The 25261-nt window shown below is 43.0% G+C and overlaps 1 protein-coding gene across 3 annotated transcripts in view; it reads right to left on the bottom strand.

Moving 5' to 3' along the window:
- Positions 1-339: 339 nt before the first annotated feature.
- LOC125900689 (SLIT and NTRK-like protein 3) overlaps positions 340-25261 on the bottom strand; it is a 33476-nt gene continuing 8554 nt past the window's right edge. The window contains exons 1-7 of one of the 3 annotated variants that reach the window (XM_049595852.1): positions 25101-25217; positions 21882-22162; positions 21450-21701; positions 21081-21196; positions 19863-20792; positions 16927-17146; positions 340-3025 (exon numbers count right to left, since the gene is read on the bottom strand). In XM_049595852.1, coding sequence (XP_049451809.1) covers positions 1895-3025; positions 16927-17146; positions 19863-20792; positions 21081-21196; positions 21450-21701; positions 21882-22097 — 2865 coding nt within the window. In that variant the 5' untranslated portion in view covers positions 22098-22162; positions 25101-25217 and the 3' untranslated portion in view covers positions 340-1894. Of the gene's footprint in view, positions 3026-16926; positions 17147-19862; positions 20793-21080; positions 21197-21449; positions 21702-21881; positions 22163-24970; positions 25067-25100; positions 25218-25261 lie in introns of those variants that run through there. The other 2 variants (XM_049595854.1, XM_049595853.1) reach the window with 2 other exon arrangements.

A 25261-nucleotide genomic window follows, 5' to 3' on the forward strand; every position in this document is an offset into this window, starting at 1 on the left:
AGTAGAGGAGAGGAGGAGGAAGATGGAGAAAATCATTAAGACAGAAGCCGGAGAGAGATGGAGCAATTCGCGACCTTGGCTCCCGGGGGCCACCGGCCTTACATGTCCTTATTTCACAAATAGATTGTATTGATTTTATACCATTAATGTGGTAGATTTCACACTATTAACTTCTATCTGCGTCCTTTAGTGTGTGAGGAACCCTGCGGGCTCCACTCTCATCTGATCTCCCCAGCACGCTGCGTGGACAAGCTCACAGGCTTAGCACACCTCGAGCTGTTCCTTTCATGCACTATTAAGGCAACGGATACGGAGAGAGTGAGTATTTGTGGGGGTCAGGGCATGTGTGTGTGTGTGTGTGTGTGTGTAAGTGTGTGTTAATCTGTCACACAGTAGCTGCCATCGCCAAAGGTTTTTACGTAGCACCCTTTATTGTATTTCGTGGGTCGGCGGTAAGAAGGCTGAACCAGATGCAGAATCATCCTATACATTAATATAACATGATCCCTTACAGGAGAGCTTCAACACGCAAAAACTAAGAATAAATATATTCACAACTGCCTCTACTATTGGTAGGAGATGAAAGCATAAAAAGGTACCTCCGTAAAAGATAATAATCGATAGTTGATAGAAGTGTCTGTCTTTTTTTTTCTGACAAAAAAAATGCCTTTACGTCCTGTGTGTGTGTTGTTTTTTTTTTTAGTCCATTGTTTCTTTTTTTGCCGTTCAATTTTCCTCTGAGAAATACGTAAAAATCAATACAATAACCTCTGTGCCTTTGTCCGATGAAAGAAAACGGGGGGAGCAGAGGTCCTTGTGGCCTCATTAAGTCTGGCTGATTAAGAAATCCAAAATGCATCCATTGCAACAGTGTCCTTCTGTGTGTCGGCCTTCCTGTTTCGCCTTGCGCTTAGAGGAAAAAAAATAATCATAATCTCTGTATCCTTTCATCCATAAAACCTTTTCATAATTTCACACAGCAACCAAACTATTCCTGGATATGTCCCTCGTCTAGCCCTGTAAAAAAATTCAACTGGATAAGCAAATTAAGTTAACCGGATGAGATGAAAATGAACTGAACTGCATACAAACAACTCCAATATTGACTGGGTATAGTATTATTTTTGGCTCATCCAGGGAATGCAATCATTCGGCGGCTTTTTGATTGGTTTCAGTCTCAGTCGTCCATCAGCGTCCCATCCGTTGGTAGTCAAACCTCTTTGTTTAGATAAATAGATCTGTATTCATAGAAAAATAAGCATTGACCACACTGCTGGCTGTTCATTGCTAAGGCACTTGGCTGTTTTCAGTCGTCCCTCTCCCTCTCGTTTGGTCTCCGTCGGTTCTCCATTGTCCACCCAGTTTGCTCCACACCTTCTGCCCGTCACAGTTTATGACTCTGTGTTTGATGTTGCGAGGAGCTGGCGAGTTTCACCTCCACGCAGGTCTTTTTGCGAGATTGATAATATGAACACTGACGCCCACCGCGGTGCTGTCTCCTGCTCGTTGTGGCGCTGAGTAGAAAAAAAAACGGAGCCTCAGTAGTTTTACGATTGCGAGGCGAAATAGAGGAAAAAATTCTGTAGTAGCTGCAGCTGAAGTTTCGCCTCCAGGCAGAGATCTGGGATCAGATAATCCTTGCCAAATACCAACCTATACGCCAGTAGTGGGGAAAATACAAAAACTGACCTCAGCTCGTTATCCAGGAATAAACATGTGTAGTGTAGTCCTGCTCCCCCACAGGCTCCTCTCAAAGCCACGCCAGCCTCTGTACAGGAGTCATTGTTACTGGATGATTCATCACCAGAGAGGGAGATGATGAGGAGACAAGAGAAGAGGGGTAACGGGAAGAGGAGGAGGAGGAGGAGGAGGAGGAAGGGGGCGGGAAGGGGGGTTAAAACTGGTAAGACCTGTCCAGAACCTCCATGTAGTCTGGCGTGGTCCTCAGTCTGGCTCCCTGCTCACTCTGGCTGCTGTTACCACCACCTGCTGTGGAGCTGGCGGTGGTGACCACGAGCGTTTGGTCAGGTCTGGCGTCCTGTTTGGAGTCTTGTGGGTGAGGGTAGCGGGGTGGCGGCCTCGCGTACCTGTCTGGCAGGTCTCTGAACTCAGGGGCAGGAAGTCTGAAGAGGCAGTCCACCAGTTCCACCTTAGGGGTGGGGCCCTGGCTGTCGATCACCGTGGGGCAGAGGATACCGTTCCCGTGGAGGCCGGGGAGCGGTCCCATTGCTCCTGTGACGGTGTTGATGGGCGATGAGGACACCTCCAGTGTCCACTCCCTCTCCTTCTCCGCCGCAGAGCAGTATCCTCCCTCTGTCTCTTTGGAAGCTGCAAACGTCTGCTGCTGCTGCGGCGGTGGCCGCTGTTTCACGGCTGCATCCTGCTCCTCCTTGTAGATGGGGTTGCTACACATATGTGGGGCTGCAGTGGGGTTGGGACCTTTCGATGCAGCCTCCGGGGGCAAGATGGTGTCGTACACGTGGTTGTGTTCGGGCGGAGGTAGGGGCGGCGTCTCCGGGAGGCCATGGTGATGGTGATGGTGGTGGTGGTGCGTCTGCTCCGTGAAGATCCCACACTCCATCTGGATGCCCGCCAAGTCTACCTCTCCCTGGCGACGGAACGGCAGCTTGTCCCTCCTCCTCAGGGCGTAGGCGATTAGTGCCGCTGCCGCGAAGAATGCCGACACAAACAACACCAGCAGGCTGAGCACTAACACCGACAGAGGGATTGAATCCTTCCCCGGAGGGATCAGGGGGCCCAGCCCTGCGCCGGGGTATCCAACCGACACACCGCTGTCTGAGGCTGTGGAGGTGGCTGTCTGCTCCTCCTGCTCCTGGTCCTCCTGGGGCTCCAGCTCAGGGCACAGCAGCTCCATGGAGAGGGAGCGGAGGTCTACTCCTTTGGTCTTTTCCGGGGAGTGGCAGACCACCTCTCCCATCACCACCACGGCGCTGAGCCCCTCCAGCCAACGCTTCAGTGGAGCTGCTTCACAGTTGCACTCCCACGGGTTCTGCTGCAGGTCCACCTGGAGAAACACACACAACACCACAGCGTTTTGTCACCGTGCAACAGCACACTAATTACTGGTCTGCCGTGCAATGTAAATTCATGAATCATTTTGTGGAAAGCAAACAAAAAAATGGACAAATCTGCTGACACCCTCGTGATATATGCTCGTAACTTCCTAACTGTCTCATGAGTTGAAGAATAAGTCGGTAGCTGGCACTCTAATAAGATGACAACAAGAAAAACGATGTTTTCCCTCTTACCTTTGCCTCTCACCAGCTAGAATATATAAAAAATGACTTTCTCTGCATTTGCATAATACAAAGCAGCTCTCCACGATGTCCAGCTAAATGATTTTCTAAAATATGCGGGTGATGTAAAGCACTGATTAATGTAAATAATGCCATTATAGGGTCATCCACACACTGGAGTGCTTACATTTCCTGAATGGCTGCACACGGGCGCGATACACTCTCAATAATGGAGAACAACTAAGCAGTGACCAATTCAACTTGTACCACCCACAAGTGCTCACTTTAAAACTTGTTCACACATGTACTACAGCAGGTTATAGGAATATTTCAGTTTACAATAAAGACCACTCAGAGTTTACATAAGTGGTTATTGACAAAACTCAGCGGCAGGTTTTGTGTGACGAGTGTGTGAGAGTATCACGGCACTTTGTTTTTTAACAATAGACGGGATGTGATGCAACTCTCCCCTGTGCTATAATCCAATAGGTGTGTGCGTAAATCCATTTTCTCATTGCCAGCTATTGATTGCGCGTCCTAAAAACAAACTCAAATATTCACTTTGCCACATTTTGAAAAGGGTAAAGCAGATTATGCACAAAGGGAATCACTCACATCACGCTGCATTGTCTGCAGAACTGATCTCTTCCATATCTTTAGCAATGACATTGGCAATGAAAGCTGATATTCTCTCTGTCACACTTCCAAGGAGCTTGCACAAATGTTGTCATGCTAATTTGGTTAGGCCAGCTCCCTGGCTCGCAGAAATAGATGGATGCTTTTCGAGATGATTCAGCATTGCTGTTGTGGGAGCCATGGAACGACTGCTTCCCCGTGCCTCGCGCTGAACAACAGGATGCTCCTTCACTTTATTGGAGTTAGCCCACTGTGGGCTTTTGTGTGGCTTTGATAATGACATAATTGCGACTGGAGGGTGAGTAGAAACAACACTCTGCCGCAGTTTTAACTCAGCTTGAACACTTTCACTATATTAAAGGTCCGCTGAAAAGTGCAGTTTTCCATGTTTCAGCATCATTGTGACACAACTGAGCTGTAATTCAGCGTGAACGCACATTAAAAAACAAGGTGACATTTTAAATGAACACTGTATGACGGAAATGTCATCTTGTTGTTGCAGTTTCATAACTTTTATAACTGCAATCCTCCATCTGGTTGAAATTCTCGAAGCATTTTATTTTAGGTATTGTTTGCCTCCGCACAGATCCCAGGGGCTCTATCCCCTCCTCTTTTGCAAGCATCTGCCCAACATGTCCAACACCGTTTACAATTTATACGCCTGGTCACCTAGTGTGTGATTTGCTGTCAACATGTCAATCAAAGCTCTGTTTTGAAGGGAAATTATAGACCCTCAGTTAGCCTGACAGGTGCTGGTGCTAGAGAAAATGCAAGTGCATGAAACCACTTTTTTGGGGAACATGAAGCCTTTTAGCAAAGTCATTCCACTTACAGAGTCACAAACAGGATGTAATGATACTGTATCATTACCATACAGGAATTTCAATAACACTCTGGTGGCAAAACCAGCCATCGGTTGTTTAAAGGTTGTGTATTTAACTTCTTACCAGTGTTTTTTATTGCGGGTAAACAGGTTGTAACGTAACTTGCCTCTAGCAGCCTGTGGACAGACTACTATGTAAGGGACTCGGGCTAAATTTATCCCACAAAATCCAAAGGAGGTAACTTTGTGCATGTTCCCGAGTGCCTTGCCTCTCTTCAGCTTTGCTACAGCACTTAAAGTGTGCAACATTAGCAGACTTTAGCTAGGAAATGCAGTCCACTAACGTCAATAAAAAACCAACACCCACCACCACCAGAGTCCACACTTGCTCTTTGTGTTATTTGCATTTTAAAGCAGTGGCTTGGTGGAGACAGACCTTCACTTAGTGTTCACTTAGCAACTCAATTTCAGCTAGAGCAAGACCATGCTGAGCGCCAGGGGTTTGATCCCAGGCCGCTCTCTCGACTCCAAGGAAGTAGTGTCCTTGTGGCAGGGAGAGAGGCGGAGGGTCCATGTCAGTTAATATGGGGTATACCCACCTCTTTTCTGGCCGTTTACAGTACACCCACCTACAGTATCAGCCAAAAAGCCATTGGAATATACAGGTAAGTGCACCCACTTCCCCTTTGGTAACCTACCCATCTACCTAGTAGCACACCCACCTCATCAACTACCACTTCGCCACTGGTCTGTAGGCTGTGCTAGCAAGCTTATTCTTGTCTTATTTGTGGTGTGATAAATTTATCAAATTAAGTGCCTGATGCCATAATTTCAGTTCGCCCTGGTGCTGAAAGTAAATCCTAACATTAGAGGAAGTGCTGACATGTTAAACATATTGTAAAATATGTGTAATATAAGATTGCTTACAAGCTTAAATAGCAAAATACCATCTTGCATAGTTAACATAATTTAATTTGTAAGGACTCTGGGGCTGATCTGGCTAGTTAAAGGTCCCATATTTTGAAATGTCAGATTTGTATTTCATGTATTTTGATCATGTATTTTTAAAAATAAAGTAGGTATAGGTGCTAAAATCACTGTGTGAGTAACAAAATGGTTAATCCACGGAGACATGCACACAGTCCGAATTCAGAAAGTGTGCCTCAAAACGAACCGTCAGGACTTTCGTAAAGTTGTGATGTCACAACTATACTATATAGACTGTTTGAAACAAATATTATAAATGGGTCCTTTGGTATTTCCTGTTGGAAAGTTTTGCAGTGTATGTCAATGACCTCAGTTGACAGGACATAAACATGAAGCGAAGCTGTTGCCTAGCAAAGTAATTCCAGTGACACCAATGAAAAACAGTGTGTTTCAGACGGAGGGTGATTACAGGTGTATTCAGGGAGACAGTATAGGAAAAAATAATGTGTTTCTGAACATTAAAGTATGTTAACATGTTCTAATAGAAACCCAAAATACAAGTATGAACCCGAATATTAGCATAATGTAGGACCTTTAATTCATCAGTCGTCTTGCCATTTGCAAATTACTTTAGCAGCTAATGTTATGAAGCAACCAACACCAGATCAGATCAGTGCAGCATAGCTTAGTTACAGATAGCTGGCTACCATAGCTTGCTTATAGGCCCCATGTCCACCAAAGCATTTTTTTCCCAGCTGAAAACGCCGGGCACTCCTAAGGGGACGACCAGCTAGCAGTATTGCCAACTTAGCGACTTTGTCGCTATATTTAGCAACTTTTCAGACCCCTCTAGCAATTCTTCTTCAAAAAAGCGACTAGCGACAAATCTAGTGACTTTTTCTGATGTTATTGAAGACTTCTGGAGACTCTGTGGTGAGAGCATGTATCATTCTTATTCTTCTCAACGAGCAGCGGATGCTGCCGTGGGCCCTTCCCTCGCCCCAAAGCACTCTTAGACGGCCCAGCCCTCCCTCCCATCTGCAGTCAGAGCTGATGTCATTTTGTGACTTCTCGCAACTTTTAGGACACGACAGCACAAGGTAGAGGACTTGCTCTGGATGAGGAAAGGCTGAGACACGCAGAGAGAGGACAAATCTGCCAGTCTGTGTGGGTTCATGTCAGTAAACAATGTATTTACAGAATATTAACAGATTTCCCTTCCACTGTTGAACATGATGTGATGCCTTGTCTCCACTGTGACTGAACAGCTAAAGTGATCATGATGAGTGCTGCATTTTTACCCAAAGCTAAACATTTTTCAACTCTTGGCGCCCAGAAAAACGCACAACCAGCAGCGCTCAGAATTCACGCTAAGCGCCTTGTTGCACTGGTGCCATTTGTAGCACGTCGTAAATACACGGTGCTCCCATTGCAAAGCATTACAAAAATACACCAGCCTTAGAAAAAAATACTTACGTGGACACAACCCTTTGCTCACAAACATTAGCGCTAGCAAAACACTATCTTAGCGGATTTGTTAGTTGGCTAACCTGCCAAATTACTTCCCCAGCTAACGTGATACTACTTTATGTATTATGACAATTGGTGTTAATTAAACCAAACAAAAAAAGCCCTAACTGTCCAAAGTGCTCTCTACTAGCCAAGAGTGATGCGTAGCGGCTAACAAGCTAACGGTAACCTGAGCTAATGTTAGCCAGCTAGCAGTAACTTATTCTACTTATTCTTGCTTGTAACATCAGCTGATAATGTAATTTGAAGATGGTAAGCTATACTACTAGCATCATGGAGCCAATAGACCCTTTTAGCCATGTTTCCATCAGCCTGTTTAGATGTGCATCTAGAAGTATCGCATCGTAAAATTATGATGGAAACGCCAAAATTCGAATTAAAATCCCCTGATTCGCGCAAGCTAATATACACTCGCTTTAGCCGGGTTTCAGTTGATTCGAAAAAATGTTGATTCGCAAAATGGGGGATGGAAACAGTTATGTTCGAATTAAGTCTGACGTAGCGCGCCTCTCTCCATTGTGATATCCACACTCTGCGTCGGGAAGGCGGTAATGCATTTACAAGCTGGTTGCCAACTGCCAGAAAATGTAGAAGAAGAATGCGAGACTTTTGTTTTGTTTTCGGTTCTGCGGAAAACTTGCGCGAGTTTGTAGTTTTCACCAAAGTCCGTACATTTAATGGAAACACACAGGATTTGTTTTTCTTTTAATGCGCTTTTCCCAATGATTCGAATCATTTTTGGATGGAAACATAGCTACTGACATCATTTTATTAGCTGGATGCAAAACATGACTTGCCACCACAGGGCTGTAGGCTACATAGGGGTCTTAAAATGTCGTCTTGTTGGGTTGTTGGGAGCCAAAGATGCCATGTCATTCAAAGAGCGTTTCGAATTTACGCAAAATGCAGTTTGTGCCAGGGTTTCTGAATGCACCACTCGCATTATCTTGCTCCATCTTCTAAAACAAGCCAACAGAACTAGCTAGCTAGCGCTGGCTAATGTCTGTGGAGAATTGTTTTGCCTCCAGTTAAGCCCCGCCCACCAAAAAATGACATCTGTTTACTGACAGTAAAAGGGTTTATGGTCCAAATGAAATATAGGAACTCTACAGATAGTAACTTTAATCAAAATATGATTGAAATGTATTTTTGCTGAAGCCCTGGTGCTTGCTCACAGCTACCGAGTACAAGCACCGGTGAAAGAGCATCAGGATGCTGACTGCAGTTCACTTAACGTCCTAAGAGAGAGGCATCACCAGAGACCATCAATAAACCAAGCCGGCCCACTTTAGATTAATTTCCTGTATCTGTATCACATGGGTATCGCCAATGCCCCACCCCTTTAGGAGACTATCGGTGGGCCTGAGTCCATTCATTCCTATGGGAAAAGTAAAAGCAAGAACAGATTATGACTGTCCTTCTCCCCATAGGCACTGGAGTAAATATTGGACCCATTTTTCACAAGCTCCAACCCTTCTAAGCATTCTGACACTGAAATGGCATTTTTTCAGACGGACAACTCGGAAGAAAATTAACTTTGCTGGAGACGTGTCCCTGTTTTAGCAACACACTCTCATGAGATCTGGCAACAACTGACTTGATCCTACACTCAGGTGATATCAAACACTGAGCCAGCAGATAAAAACAAGCGGCAAAATAAGGAACAAACAAATCTGATTTCATCCATCTACATGATGTGTACTACACTGGAGGGAGAGACAGTGTATACCATTACATGCATACCATTGGCGCAGCTTGTAATAGGTTATCTCAGTTATAGAGTATCTGTGTTGTCACTAATCACAAGGATGATCTTAAAGTTACAAACAAAACCATTAAATGTCTCAGTTTTGAGTGCAACATTCACTATTTTGATGCTTCTTGTTATCATACACTGGAAGAAATTCATGAAAAACACAACCTCCCCTCTCCTTTGTCAGAGAATTTATTCAGCCCGGCTTAAATAATGCCATCAATTTTGGATGGAAGCTGCCACGCTTTAGCCGCAGAGGAGCAAATTTTACTCTTGTGGGTTTTTATCATTATGACGCAGATGAAAGATCAAGCAATAATTGTCCAAAATATACTTGGGAGCCATAAGAAAAGAAAAAAAAACCTAGACATCAGGGGAGAAATTCGGGATGTTCTTAGCCAGCCGTGTGTCTTATAATTGATCACTTTGCCCAAACAGCGATATCCTGTCAGTCATCACAATTGCACCAGTTAGTTCAGAGAAATATAGTCAATATAAGCAGGTTTAGGAAGTTCTGGTGCAGGGTTTCTGCTGTAGTCTCTGGTGACGAGACGGCCCTGAGCTTCAGCTTGCCAAGCCTTCTCCATACTGATGAATGTGTTTCATTGTCTTTTGAATAATCCACAGAGCGAAAATGAAAAGAGTGCATTGGGAGGAGAATCTGCAGTATACGCAAGAATTTAAGGATTTTTCTTTCTGGAAAAGTATGTAAATTGGAAAAGCTGTCTTCGTGGCTACACTATATGTGAGATTTTATACATACAAAGCCCCAGAAATGCGTCAAAGCAATCCACTCATGGACACTCTCACACCGTTAGATTTCATCAGTCGGTGATGCTGAGTGCATTCCAGGAGGTTTTTTTCTTTTCCTCTGTTTCTGAAGTGTTGTAATTTACTTTCATAGTGTACTCACGCTCCCTTTGCCTGCCTCGTCGACTTCTACCTCAGATAGTGATTTCCCATATTTCCCAGAGCGACTTCAACAACCCCTTGAGAAGGGGCATGAACTTGTTCTATCCAGCAGTTTGTGTTTCATGTAGGTGGAGAGAGAGCGGTAGTAATAGCAAAGAGCAAAGAGCAAGAGTTTCTGGTCCATTGAGGCTATTGTCAGTAGAGAAATTGGCATCTCTGCCTCGGTGTGATTGCTGAACATCAGTGCAACATGGTGAGTCTAGAAAGAGGCCCTTGATCTTTTATTCTGAGGGAAAACAAACACTGACTTTTAATGCTGCCGTATTAGATATCTGGATTTTTTGTGTTTGAAGTGTGCCGAAAAGTGCGATGGAAGCATGTAGACATGACACGATGAGTATGTTTGCCCTGGTACCTGCAGAAAGATACAATACTGAACAACAAAATGAGTGCAGGTTTCTGTATCTTCTATAAAGAATCTACTTTTCACAACTGCTACAGATATATAGGGTTGGTGAATCAGAGCTGCAGTAGGTGTCAACTGTTAAATAATTGCCAAATAATTTGATAGTCGATTAATTGGAGTAAATTTTTAAGGAATAAAGAGTCAAAATTCTCAGATTTTATCTTAAAATCCAGAATATTTCCCAGACTTTTAAACTTTTCTATGACAGTAAACTGAGCATCTTTTGGTTGCAAACTAAACAAGACATTTGAGGATGTCATTTTGGGCTTCAGGAAAAAATGCTATTCGGCATTTTCTGACATTTTATAGACCAAACAACTAATCAATTAATCAAGAAAACAATCAACAGATTTATCAACAATGAATTCAGCCCTACCTGGAGGTGGGCGATATAGCCCGAAAATAATATCACGATATTTCAGGTCACCACTGTGCAAATAGCCTATGACGTCATCGAGTGACTTTTGGAGCTAGTGCTAGCTGCTGTCATTGGAAATAAATAGAGTTGCCAACACTGCTAACAGTGCTAACAATGGCAACAATGCTGACAGAGCTAACTGTGTTAACCTGGGGGGAAAATGAGGGGTAGACGCTACGGTTCTACGACAACGCCGACCCAGTATCAGCGATTAGCCTGCTATGAGCGCAATGCAGGGCAGCTAGCCAGTGGGATACACATGTAAGACTTACGTGTAGGGGTGGGCGATATGGCCCTTAATTAATATCACGATACTTCAGGGTATTTTTGTGATAACGATATTCTTGACAATATGACAAATTAGTAAAAAAAAACAATTATACATATATATATTATTAATTTAAGAACATAGAACTGCAACAAAATAAGTGATATAGTTTTACAGTTTGCCTTCAAATCAGTAAAAACTAAACAAAACTGATCTCTCATTTGTTTACATTGTGAACAACAACAGTAACTCAGAGTGAGATTCAGATTCTGTATACAATATTAATAGTTCAACAAAATAACATCTTCCACAAATTACACATTTAAACAGCTCCCAAATACAAGAAGTGTCCCCTGGGATCTATATATATAAATCAACAGGTGATTTCCTGTTTGTTTGTTTGTTTGTTTGTTTGTTTTCCCACCTGGACCTTCATGCTCTGCCATTTCTCCTCTAATCATCACGCTGTAACCTGTGACAGGCTGCTATGATACCATAACTATCGCACATTGACGTATATGTAGCTTTTTGTCAATCCACGAGCATTGCATAGGTTTACATGACCAACACTGACTCCTGTGTGCGCACAGCGAGAGAGGAGAGGGAGAGACGCTGTGCTGCTGCCAGAGGAGCCGCTGAATGAGTTCCCTCTGAGCGGAAAGTCCGAGAAGTCTGGGGGCTGTTCATAAAACAGTCAGGACGCCACAGTCTGTTCCACACTACTGAAGCTGCTCCTCTTTTTGGAACCACTGCGGAGTCAGTAATAATTTCACTTTCAGCCATGCTTGTTGTTACCGTGGGTAACAGCATGATGTTAATATGTCAGTAAGTTGAAATATCACGAGTATCACGATATGAATTTCTCATATGATATTAAGAATAATACCGGTATTATTGCGAATGAGATGATATGGCCTTACCTATAATCCAGTATTATAGTTTATAGTTTACCACTACATATGACTGCATCATTTTTTGTGGTTCACAATGTCATCTTTAAATAAATGCTAACAACTTATATTGACCAAAATCTATCACAGCACGGCATCTTAATAACTTGGAAAACATATTTTTGTTACTATCACAAGATACTCCCCTGTTAAAACAGAATAATACTATAAGAACCATTTAAATCAATTAAATGAAAATGCCTTTAACTTTGAGCTGTGGGATTATGTCATGGTACACTGTATTGTGAACCCACATTTCTACCCAGAATCACCACTTCCCAAAACTGCACAGCTTGTTTACTTTAATATAGTAAACATTTCTATAATATTCTTCATATTTTTATTGTTATTTTCTACTATTCTGTATTTATATTTCTTTATTTGTGCATTTGTTTTTCTCATACTTTGTTAATGTTATACACCAGAGCATATTCCTTGTATGTGAAAACCCTCCTGGCAATTAGCTGATTCTGAGTAAATATCATAACATATTGATTTAAAATAATACTGCAATATTAATCATTTCTATATGATCCAGTCCTACAGGCAATTGATTAAAGGTGGTTATTAATATTACCGAGAAAATCCTGCCTTTATATTGCAGCACACATCATCTTCTATACAGGGCAGCTGTCGTAAACCGGCTTTATTGGCATTTAGTCAATGAGAATATCTTCCACCCTGAAATAGAAAATACATCGGTATGCCAGCCAGAGGACTGGTCATGTTCCAAAAAAGCCTAGTATTTTCAGGGGGCTTTTATTGAGTTAATGTATTTATGTCTAAAACACCTGTGGTGGCTGTGCTTGTGCTGCGCTGGGCAGTTTCAAGAGAAATATTGGCTGATATTTCAAAAAATTATATAATGCATAAACATATCCGCTGGTTTGTTTTGTACTCAGGAGGATGTAAAGCAGCCAAGTGAAAATAATGGCCTGGAAAAAAAAGCGAGAGCTGTACTGACAGGTAATCTTTTAATAGAATTACTAGATACGATCTGGTGAAGACAGTCGTGGTTATAATTATCTGTTAACTGACTGGAAACTGAGTTAATATTATTAAGCCCCTGCCCTAGCTGCTGCCGAGCTGCTAACCACTTAGCAGTATAGAGTGCTGCAGAAGTGAGTCCTTAAAGCTGACAATGAGTCAGCATTTTAGCACTCCTGGTTCCCTTGACTTGAAGTCAATGGATTTTTTGAATGGGTTAGATGGCTGAAATCAGGTTAACACAAGCTTACGAGACTTAATGTTTTGTTTTACGACATTAAATATGTCAGTAAACACCCCACTCGTGAATTTCGAAGCTTTTTTGTGACTCAAAAAGTAGCTAAATGAAACTACAGAACGTCATCACAACGAACACGGCTTTGCAGGCTCGTAGTGGTGGCGACGTTGAAGTCATGCGACTGTAGTGTAGTTCACTTATAGCCTAACGTTAGCTTTTTACTTCTGCCGATTGTATTTCAAAATGCAGGAGTATTATAGACGTTTGTTTATCGCAGAGCTTATTTTCTGCAATAATCTAAAGTCCCGTCGGCTTTCTGACGAGGGACGAGGGAGCCCTAACTTCTGTGTCATCCTACAAAAACTTGTCATCCATGCAGCACTATATTAATAATTCAGTATAGTCCGTTTAGCTCAATGATTGGGAGCAGTGCAGCAATGTTGGTGGTGTCACCCGTAGAGATGTCTGCCTTCTTCGAAATACAATGGAACCAGATGGCATATTGGCAACTCGACAGCAATGTCTCTTTCCAGAAGTCATGACCCGAGTACTCAAGATATTCCACAGACCTTGTTGTGAGCAGTTTTATGCAGGAACTATTTTCCTTCCACTGAACTACACCCACAAACGGTACCACATCTAAGGCCCCAATCACAAGGAAACGTTTTGCATGTTTATTCATTTTAGTTATTTGACAGTTATTAGTATCTAGTTCCTAAAATGTTGAGGCAGAGGGTACTTACTGAAGCTCTGGTTGAGGGTGAGAGTTTGTTGGGTACAGGGAAACAGAGATCTGTGTGGGTACATGAGACCCTAAAAAAGAGGGTGGATCATGGGGAGCACCACCAGTTGGTCCAGGAGCTTCACATCCATGATGGCCGTTTCCAGGCATATTTTAGGATGACTCAGGGGCAGTTTGACAACCTGCTGTCTATCACTGGGCCGTATAGCTCTAGGTATCCAGCCACCGCTACCACCGGTTTTTCGTCCATTGTTTACCAACTGTAAACTTGTTGTTATGTCTATGACAGAAGGCCTGTCCCCTCTCAAATCATCCGACTGGACAATGGGAATTAAAAAAGAGATGAAGTGGGGCTTCTTTCAGCTTTGAGTTGAAGTTTTTTCAACTGGTGGAGTTCAGAGCGCACCTACCACCACTGCTTAGCTAGCTAATGTTACAGCTCAGCCAAGGAGGACACCATTAATGCATGCTTCCTTCTGCACAGTGATACGGTTAGCGGGTGCAGCTTGGTAGACAGAAAATAGTTCCTTCATAAAACTGCTCACAACAAGGTCTGTGGATTATCTTGAGTCACTGGGTCGTGATTTCTGTAAAGAGACATTGCTGTTGAGTTTTTAAAATGTATTTTCTATTGCTTTGAGCACCACGAGTGGAGTGCCATCTACTTCCATTATATCAGAGAGAAGGCCGACATCTCTACGGCTGATATCTCCAACACTCTGCAACTCACACCAAAACAATCTACACTGATTAACAACACTACAGGTAAGAGGAACAATATGTATTTTTCATTCTGAGGTGAACTGTTCCTTTAAAGTTTAAAGATATGATTTATAATGCAGAGGCAGATTTTGTTACCTCTGGATAAAGCCAGGTTAGCTGTTTCCCTTCTTCATGCTACAGTAATAAGCTCACCGGCTGCAGCCTCATATTGAACAAACAGATCATCTAACTCAGCAAGAGAGCAAATACAGCCAAGTGTGTGTTTCCCAAAATGTCAAACTGCCCCATTTAAGATGAACTAAGTATTAACACAGACTCAAATAAAAGTGAATATTAGTCGGACATTAAATAGTTTCCTGTCTACCCTGCCCCCTGGTGAATACTGTGTTGTTTTCATCAATCTTTCAGCAGTGTGCATTGTTTTTTTTTGTCTATCCGACATCTTTACACAAGGTGAGATGTGGCTGTAGGCAAGTTTCCTCATAGCAGCTGGCAGTGATGAGAGCGAGCTGCCCAGCTACACAGCATGCTCTTTGCATTTACTAAGAAAGACATATGTATTCCTGAACTGTACATATTCCTGGCACACACTCCGATTCTGATTCACCTTGATTTTATAATACTCTCGCCGCTGGTTTTCAAAGGGAAGATTCATTTGCTCTTGTGTTGCTGTTAATTAACTAATTTAAAGAACACTGTGGTAATTTTCATTTTCTCTCTAATGTCTCATTAATAGCTATTTTTTTGAATAACAGTGACATCAGGGGAGGTATTTTTCTCAGAAATATCAGCGCGTGTAAGTGGGTGTAACTGTTTAATCCTCTTCTTGATGGTGACAATGACTCTAAGCTATACATGCTGCTGCTTTATGATTATCAAAATGGACCGCTTTTTTACAGCAGCTGCGAGCTTCACCCTGCTTCCATCTGTGTTACCCTTTGATTTTACTGTGCAAACTCTGGCTCGGAAAACACACGCCAGCGCCCAGAAATCCCGCTTCCCGAGCTTCAAACAGGCCAGCAGTAAGTCAACAGGTGATATCATTGTCACATTATTTCCTGCAGTCCACGGGCAGCGCTAATGTGGCTTTGTCGGAGTAATAACAACCCTGGTAAATGAATGAATTCAATTACCGTGCTACAGATTTTTGAGCGCTACAATGGTGATACCGCTGGGCTTTATGAATATGGCACACAGTGTACTTCCATTTGGTGGATGCTTTAATGCTCTTGGACATCAGAGGCGTATAACAACACAAAAACATAATACACTTCTACATGGTTCCCTCAGCTTCATAAACCACCGTCGTCCTTCCCCTGAGCAAACATTTAGAAACAGCCTCTGAACTGCCAGCCTCACCCACACTACCTAGGATCGGGAATTTTTCACGGAGCAAAGTAAAATGGAAATTCACAATGACATTCAGGCTAATCCACACCCACCTTACCTCATTCTACTCGGGCTGTCTAAGAAAAGCCTGGTACACTAAATTTGCTGAAGTGAGAGGAGGCAGGATGAAAAAAATGTAATACCTTGGGTTCGGTCCTTATCGGTGCTTTGTGTGCAGCAACCAGTCACATACTGTAACGCTGCAGTTAAATGTGCGAGCTAAGGCCTGACACAAACACTGAATTTAACACATACAGTAGTTTACACAGCCGATTTACAAAGAGGTGCATTAATTACAACCATGCTCAAAAACTTGAGGGGTTCGGCTTTCTCCAGTTTAGCTCCTGATTTATTAAGACCACTTATGCAAATCGAGTCAATTGCAATTTTCCAATTAGAATACCTGAGGCGCAACCGAAGTCCCACGTGCCGCAGCAGAGCTCTCAGAACAACAGACGATGCAGATGACGGAGAAAACTGCAGCTGTGCCAGAGGCCAGGAGATCAGGGGCTGCCAGAAGTTTCAGGAGCGGGTGCGGCTTCATCCAAGATTTCGGCTTGTTTTTGTTTAGTTCATCAAGCTGTGATAATGTAATGTGTCTTGGCAATCTATTAGTTCTTTTAATCTCATCGTCTGACATTTGAAATAAACATACTCTGTATAATTATGCACATTTTCGTTTAGTAAATCAACGGGGGTGATCCAATTCAATAATCTCCCATTTTTCACCCTGCCACTGTCACTCAACAAAATGCATGTTATTTGGCCTAAATCTGCTAAAAGCTTCATGCCAGGTATCTGACTCATTTACACACCAGCGGGTTAGCAGATCAGGATCATGTTTTTTTCAAGCAGCCACCTGCACCGAAGCTCCCCTCAATCATTCAGAGAAAACAGTTGCACCAACCTTCACCAGGCCGGTGAGGTGCTCCAGCACGCCCTCCATAGGAAGCTGTAGGAGGTGGTTGTTTCTCAGATTGAGTCGAGCTAGATTAACTCCAGAGAACACGCCGAGGGGGAGGCTTCGAAGCAGGTTGGCGTTTAGGAACAACAGCTGGAGGGACGGCATGGAGTCGAAGGTCCCTGGATCGACCTCGCGGATCTCGTTGTACTCAAAATAAAGGTACCTAAAGAGAGGAGAGGACCGCGTTATGGCGTTTCTGTTTACATGGAAACTGAAGATGGACTGTGCAAACAGGAGGATAAATGGGGAGTGGTTATGATAAAGACATACTGTGAAGGATTTTCCTAAACAATTAATAGTTTCGTACAGAAATAATCATCCTCAATCATCAATAATGACCCACTAGAAATGTTTGGCAGTGTATTTTCTGTGGAGACTCTGTCCTTTGCCCATTTTTTCTTATTCTATTTTTATTTTCTATGTTTAGGACTTTAATTTACGGAGGACGAAAAATGACTTAAGTATCAATAAATTGATTAAAAAATAAACGAATGTGGAACTAAATAAATAAATTAATACAAATAATTACATACTTAAATAAGCAAATACGGAACTAAATAAATAAAATAATACAGGAAAAAATAAATATGAAAATAAAAAATACTGAGGTAAACAAATACGGAACTAAATAAATAAAATAATTCAGGAATAAAGAAATAAATATATAAATATTGAAATAAAAAATATGAAACTAAAATAAAAAAATACAGGAATAAAGAAATAAATATGAAAAAATAAATAAATACTGAAATAAACAAATACAGAACTAAAAAAATAAAATAATACAGAAATAAATAAAAAATAAATATATAAATAAATAAATAAATAAATATTGAATTAAAAAATATGGAACAAAATAATTAATACAGGAAAAAAAGAAATACATATGAAAATAAATAAATACTTAAAAAGCAAATATGGAACTAAATAAATGAAATAATAAATAAAAGTTGATAAACAGGACATAAATAAATATCTTTATTGATGTAAAATGAAAGTATCGGGAAAACTGTGAACAAACTAGCAATGTTTATGACTTATATTGTTTGAGAGGTATATTGGTAAAGAGTTGGTTTCAATTTTGGTTTTGATTTTTCAATATTTGTTATGAGGGGGTTAGAAATCACAGGACTCACTGATGAATTGGCAGAATTGTGCATTTTTGTTCTGTTTGTATTTTGTGAGTCAATGAAAAAGAAAAAATAAATATCTCTAATTTATTTCTACATTTTTTACGACAATATGAATTTATTTTTGCAATTCTTTGCCTGTATGTTAATGCAGTAAGAGGTCCTAACCGCTGCATTTATTTCTCTATTTATGCATTTATTTTTTTAGCATTAATTTAGTTAATTATTTCCATAATTATTTATTAATTTCTGTAAATATTTATACATTTATTTATTTATTTATGATAGTTATGTCATTTTTTGCCCTCCATATTTATGGGTGTGTATCTCCACAGCACTCAGGTGAGATTGGGGCTTTATAAAAAATACAAATATAGCGAGGTCTTTTACTTCCATGTTTACAGCTACCTACAATCGTGCACAGTGTACCTTTAAAGGAAGCTAGTACTGCACTTCCCTACTCAGTGATATCTGACAGTGAAGACACATGAAATATAAAAACATAAAACATTTTTTGTCTCAATAAGTTTTTCTTGATTAGAGCACAGTTTGAATTTCTCACGTTTCAATCGATTTATCTTGAAGTATAATTTACATCCCCTGCACCCCGGCATGATAATAACATGAATGAATATTTATGTAAGGTAGTCATAACAGAAATGTGATTTAATCTGTGCTTTTCACAGCTGATTAGCTGATCACTGTCAACTGATATTGTGTCATTTTTCACTGATGAGTTCTTACACTCGCCTTGGCATGCCTGATCATCGTGTCAGATTTAAGACACTTTGAATTTTTACGTTTTCTTTTTCAATAACAGAAATTAATTTGAATTTAGGGGGGAATTAAGTATGACTGTAGACCTCTCCCTGCATGCTAGCGATTCAATATAGTTCCATCGCTGCAATAAGTAATAGATCTGGTTTAAATTACTTACCGCTCACTTGCCCTGGAGTCACTAACAAAGGCTAACGAGAGGTTAAGAGGAAGACTTTTTGAATGTCCTGAGAGGATCTTTATTATTGATTAATAGTCAAATTAATGGCTCCCGTAGATGTTCTGAACCTTATCTTTAAATATAGAGCCAGTGGAGCTGAGAGGCTGGATGATGTTCTGCATACGAAGGTCTTACGGCACGAACCTTCTCAGTCTTTACACAGCAGTGGATGAAAGTTGACTTGTTGTCTTATTCAAACACGGCGATGTTTAGCTCGCTGACTAAATACAATTATTGACTGTAGATATTTGCCGTATACATTATTTGCAGAGGAATTATCTTTGTATGCTTAATCTGACAACGATACTTATGCATCACTCTGACGACTCCTTTTCATAATAAGCCCCCTTTTTTCCAAAAGGCAAATTCCTGGCACCATCCAGACGTCTCACTGCCTTATTAACACCTCTGTATGCGAACACAAAAAAAACATTAATTTTCACGTTGTCACTCATACACAGGCTCACACCTCAAGTGAAGCATGCCATCAGGCAGCGTGACTAACAAATGACACTCCTGGAAGAGAATGGGCACCTATTCATTTCAATCAAATTCCAGCATAATGGTAATCAAAATGTTCTGCTGTGCGCTATGCCAGTATTACAGTGAAATTAATTTCCACATACTTATTTAAATATGTCTAAATACCTAAGCTGACATGTGGTTTCAGTTTATGAATTTGTTTGAAGTGCAGTTTAGGCTTGAAACTGCTGGGAGCTATCCAAAAAAAAAACCAACAAGAAAAAAGCTACCTCAGATTCTGCAGCCCCAGGAACATGTGGGGACTGAGCCTCTCCAGGTTGTTCCCGTTCAGGTAGAGGCTCCTCAGGCTCGAGAGGCTGGAGAAGGCGCCCTCCTGGAGGTACGAGATGCGGTTGTTCCCCAGGTGAAGCAGGTCGAGGCTGGAGAAATTCCAGAAGTCTGCGCGGTAGATCCTCTGGATTAGGTTTCCACTCAGGTACAGCTTGCGGCCGTTGAGAGGCCGAGGCGTGAGCTGGGACACATTGAGGAAACCGTTCTCTTTGCAGTTGACAGTCAGGCCCAGGTCTGTGATGTGCAGGTTGCAAGTGCAGCCCAGGGGACAAATGATGGGGATGGGGGGTCGCGTTTGATAGCCGGCCACGGGGGGATTCTGGTTGGGCATCAGGCTGCGGGGTGTGGGGGATGTTCTGGAGGGTCGAGGCCTTTTTGTCGGCCTCGGCTGCCTCTCTCTGTCTCTGCGCTCTGCTGAGGAAGATGACGATGAAGTGGAGGAGGTATGGGTGTTCTGGCGGGAGCCGTGGACCATGGAGGAGGGTTTAGTCGGCCTGACTCGCCCGGGGTGGGAGTTGGGTTTAGAGTTTGGGGGCAAGTGTTGGGGCTGTGATCCTGCTGCTGCACCTCCCCCCTCTGCTTGCAGCTCTTTATCCGGGAGGTCAGCGCACAGCTCCTTGCGTGGTATCTCCCTCAAGTCCTTGCCATGAAGGTGGAAGGGATACTCGCAGGTAACGTCCCCGACTACCGCCGTGTAAGGGATCTGACCCAGCCACTGCTGTAGCTGCACTGCCTCGCAGCCACAGTTCCAGGGATTCTCCTCCAGCTGTAGCTCCATTAGGGAACGACCAATGTACTCCAGCGTCCCAGCATATGCCAGGCTCTTCAGACGGTTTCCCCGCAGGTCCAGATGAGTCAGAGACACAGATCTGGAACAGGAGAGAGGAAGGGGGGGAGGGGGAGGTGGGGGATAGTTAGCTAGGTTAGATGAAAGGACAATCTGATAGTAAGTGAAAATAAAGGTTCACACTTTCCATTGCTGAGAAATCTGCTTTTTATCTGATGATTAATCCGTCTTTTATGATATGAAATAGTACGCCACGGAAACATTAATTCGACAACAGTACAGACTGGCTAATTGTGTCTGACACTGATATTTCTACAGATCCGTCCCGGCATAATTTAAAAGCTTTGCAGCGGAATAATCAGAATCTAACCTGAACAGATGAGCAGGCAAAACGGGGATCAGGTTGTCGTTGAGGATGAGAACCCGGAGCTTGTAGAGGAACCTCAGAGCGCCGCTGTCGATTCGTTTGATCACGTTGTAGTCGGCCTGCAGGTAAAAAGAGAAAATGTGATGAACGTGTAATTGCTGCAATTGAAAAAAAAAGAAAAAAGAAATCGACTGAATGGAGCAGGAAAAAGCTGAGGCACTCTCTATTTGAAAATGCAGAGATCTTAAGATTCTTTCAATCAAGCCACCTGCTAGCCGTGCTGTCACGTCTATCTATTGTAATCTCGGGCACATTTGTAAATAATTCCATCAAACACTGATGATCAATACGTATCATCCTCTCAGTTTTCACCTGGAGGTATTCCAGAGCCTCTAACCCGGCGAAAGTGTCATTCCTGAAGACCTCCAGCTTGTTCTCGTGGAGGTACAGGCGCCTCAGTTTGGCCAACCCGTTGAAAGCTCCCACTCTGATGTCCTGGAGTGCATTGTTGCCAAGGTTTATCGACACTGCGTTGCCAAGGTGCTGGAACCCGTTGCTATAGAGACGCCTCAGAGAGTTCCTCTGGAGGTTGAGTTTGAAAGGGCGGACCCACGACTGTGACACCTGAATGATTAATTACAGGTCTGATTAGTTATCTTATTAATTACATGAATTGAACAGTTAGAAACACCCGTGAGCCACGTTACAGGCAGGATATTAGACTTGGTGATACGGTATGTTAATGAGATAAACGACACTGCAGCTCCATGTGCACGGCCAGACAAATGAGCAGTGGTGATATACCTGGCTGACATTAGTGAAGCTCCGCCCATCGCAGTGCACGTGCAGCACGCCTTCTTTGACCTCGCAGGTGCACGGCTCGAAGCACGGCTCGTCCACTTCCTCCTCGGAGTTGTCCACTAGAGGGGTGTGTGTGGAGGTGGGGGTGGGGGTGGGGGTGTGTGACGCCCGGGATAGACACACACACCCCAGGGCCACTGCCAGAGTGACCCACTGCATCCTCCTGCTTCTCCCTCTCAGCTTAGCGGCCTGGGGCTACGGCCCTGCATCGGCCCTTCACCGCACTGCATGGAGTTGCACGGTGCATACGGTACATGCATACATTCACACACACACACACACACACACACACACACACACACACACACACACAGACACAAACACACACGATTAAAAGAGGGCAAACAGCCAGGGAGGCAGCAGCAAAAGTCAGTTCAGGATGAATCAGATTGATGATACATCACAAGCATACTAAAGCAGTCAGAAAATAAAAGTTAAATCACACGGACCGGAGCGCCATGGGGAAAGATTTACATTACATTGGAATAATGATGTATAGGGCAACTGGAGGCCACGGTGTGCAGTGATATGAGCATGGTAAACATATGTAAGATGTATTCAGCACAGGAGAGCAATGCTTTGGATTTACAGGGCTCCCAAAAGCAGGAAATATTGATTTAAAACAACCTGCTGAACAAGCTCTCGGCTGCTACAACACCGCTTTTGAATTAAAAATTCAAATACTGACATTGAAAATGCAAAACAAAGGCAAACACGTGGGCTAGTTCACCTGTGAATCACATTTTATCATTCTCAGAGTGGCTTTTTGGACAAGTAGGGATGGGGAAACAAAAAAAAAAAAAAAAAAGAAAAAAAAAAAGCTTGTGATGAATATATTCATCTGTGCTCTCAAATGCCCGGTGAAGCTAAAATGTCACGCATGTGTTGTTTTAATGTATGCAATATGAATATGGGCGAATGCAAATCAGATTCATAAGGCTTCTGTCTAATGAACTGCTCCATTTAATAAGATGAATGGCAATCAGAGAACAGAAGGATGAGGCACGAAAAACCCCATATTATCAATCAGCGGAGTATGTTAGGTTATCAACAGCCATCGAGTCCCGTCATAATCATCATTGTGGTAATGACAGTGGAGTGAAAGCGTCGCTGCGAATCCAAACTCTTCAGAAATTTTCAAAAGGGCTGATGTGACGGCAGCGCGGTGACAGGCAGGAACATGAACTGATGGTGAAAGTGATGATGGCACTGCTATAACACCAGAATGAGAGTTGCAGAAGAAGTCCTTGAAACAAAAAAAACAAAACAAAACAAAACAACAAACAAAAGAAGATGTGAGGCTCGCATGGGGGGATATTTCCTCTCAAGTCTTAATGAGATCTAAATTGGATAAAGCATCTCGATCTGCTCATACAGTGTTGAACACTGCCATGCGAAATGCAATAATGATCATGGTATGGTAGCTGTAATCATACAGCAATAATCTAGCATCAGCGAGTTAGACAAGGAGGCAGCAGTGAAAACATCACCGCCCGGGAGAGGAAGAGCAATCACAGAGATGATTATGACGGGGGGGAAAGGATGAAGGGAGAGGTGGAAATGAGAAGGAGTGGGAGGAGGAGGAGTTAAAATGGGAGCAAGGTGAAGGAATGGAGTAAAAAAGGAGAGACAGACAGATAAAGGAAGAGTAATGGGCAGAGAGTAGGTGCAAAGGAAGAGGAAACGGGCGAGGTGGGAGTGGGATTGCATAAGCAGTAGGAAGTCAGTCAAGGCTGCCACTCAGGATGAGAGCTCACAGTGAAACAGCTGAAATCTGATATTGATTACATCAAAGCCCTCCTCTCGCCCTGCACACAATGTACGCCTGCCTCGCAGAGAGAGAAGCAGCAGCCGGAGCCAAGTTACATGTGTGTGTGTGTGTGTGTGTGAGTGTGTGCTGAAAACAATGTGAGAAAGGTCAAACCATATCCAAAAAAAAAAGAAGAAAAAAAAAGTGTGCTTTCAGAGCCTGCCAAGTACAGAAACAGGTAGACACGTGTAGATGAGTGTGTGTGCTTTCATAACAAACCAATGCTGCCATACTTGTTGGACAACCCTGCAACCGAAAAGCACAAGAAGAAGAAGAAGAAGAAGAAGAAGAAGAAGAAGGAGTGAAAAACACCCCGGTAAAGATGAGGCCATTTCTCAAAGTGTTTTGCTTCACACAAGAAAACGCAGGGCAATCTAGGCCGACGTGCTCAATAGTGTTTGACAAATTGGAATACGATACAGAACGCAACCCATTCACAGTCCCAGCAGGGCTTTGCATTCGTCAAACAAAATGCATTGTTTATTGCTGGGCCCGAAGCCCCCTATATGGAGGGGATCAATACCAAGTCCAGATAGACCACTGGGATCCCTCCTGTTAGATTCTGCTTTGGTGGATGGCCATCTCTGCTTAATAAGAAGCAACACAGTCAACACTCAAGCCTCTTTCTTTAATCAGCCGAGTGGACTAGTCAGCAGTCGGCATAGCTCTGCATCATTATGGGAACAAGGAAGCAAAAGGACTTGTGTGTTGAGTGCTGACAGCACAGCATAAATTAACAAACTGTCCATCTGAAAACAGGCCTGACACAGGTGTGGCATCCCTCCCCGTCTTTCTTGAGTCTCTCTGAGTTCTTTCCTCTACCCTCCTCTCCTCTCTCCTCTAGACCTGCACACTGACGCAAGCGAACCAGAGATGACGGTCACTGCTTATTCCTCAGCATATTATTCATGTCACATAATTCCAGTGTCTACCTCTCCGTCCTCTCTGTCCGTCAGAAGACACAGAGCCCTGGCTTTTACATGGGCCCCTGCTCTCCCCAGCACAGACCCGCACTATCAGGCGAGCAGCAGCATCACAGATCAAATGCATGGGGGGCTATCAGCCTGGATAGCCCACAGCCCCTCCAAGAAAATCAATTAGCCCCCCCCCCTCCCTCCCTCCCTCTTTAACATTAACCACACACAAATTGTAATAGTTAGCAGAATTAAAGCATGACCAATTAAACAGCCTAGTCATTAACAGACCCTATTAAGACATTTACCAGGCTATGTATGAAAATCCTTGGCAGAGTAACGCAATCCAATTGCATTCCCCATTGTCTGTCTCTCCCCACCAGCCTCTCTGATCCACACAGCGACGCTTAGCAGAGCAGGGATGCGGGTAATACTCACTCAGTCCGCCGCCAAAGAATTAGGGAACGACCGAGAAAACACTTTAGAGGCTGACTGTCGACATGTCGTTCACATTCAGCCGCACTCTTCTCCCTCTCTCCTCTCCTGTAGCGGCACAGGCGGATGGGGAGGGAGGGAGGGATGGAGAGGAGAGGAGAGGA

The sequence above is a fragment of the Epinephelus fuscoguttatus genome, linkage group LG14 (genome assembly GCF_011397635.1).
Source record: "Epinephelus fuscoguttatus linkage group LG14, E.fuscoguttatus.final_Chr_v1".
Taxonomy (NCBI): domain Eukaryota; kingdom Metazoa; phylum Chordata; class Actinopteri; order Perciformes; family Serranidae; genus Epinephelus; species Epinephelus fuscoguttatus.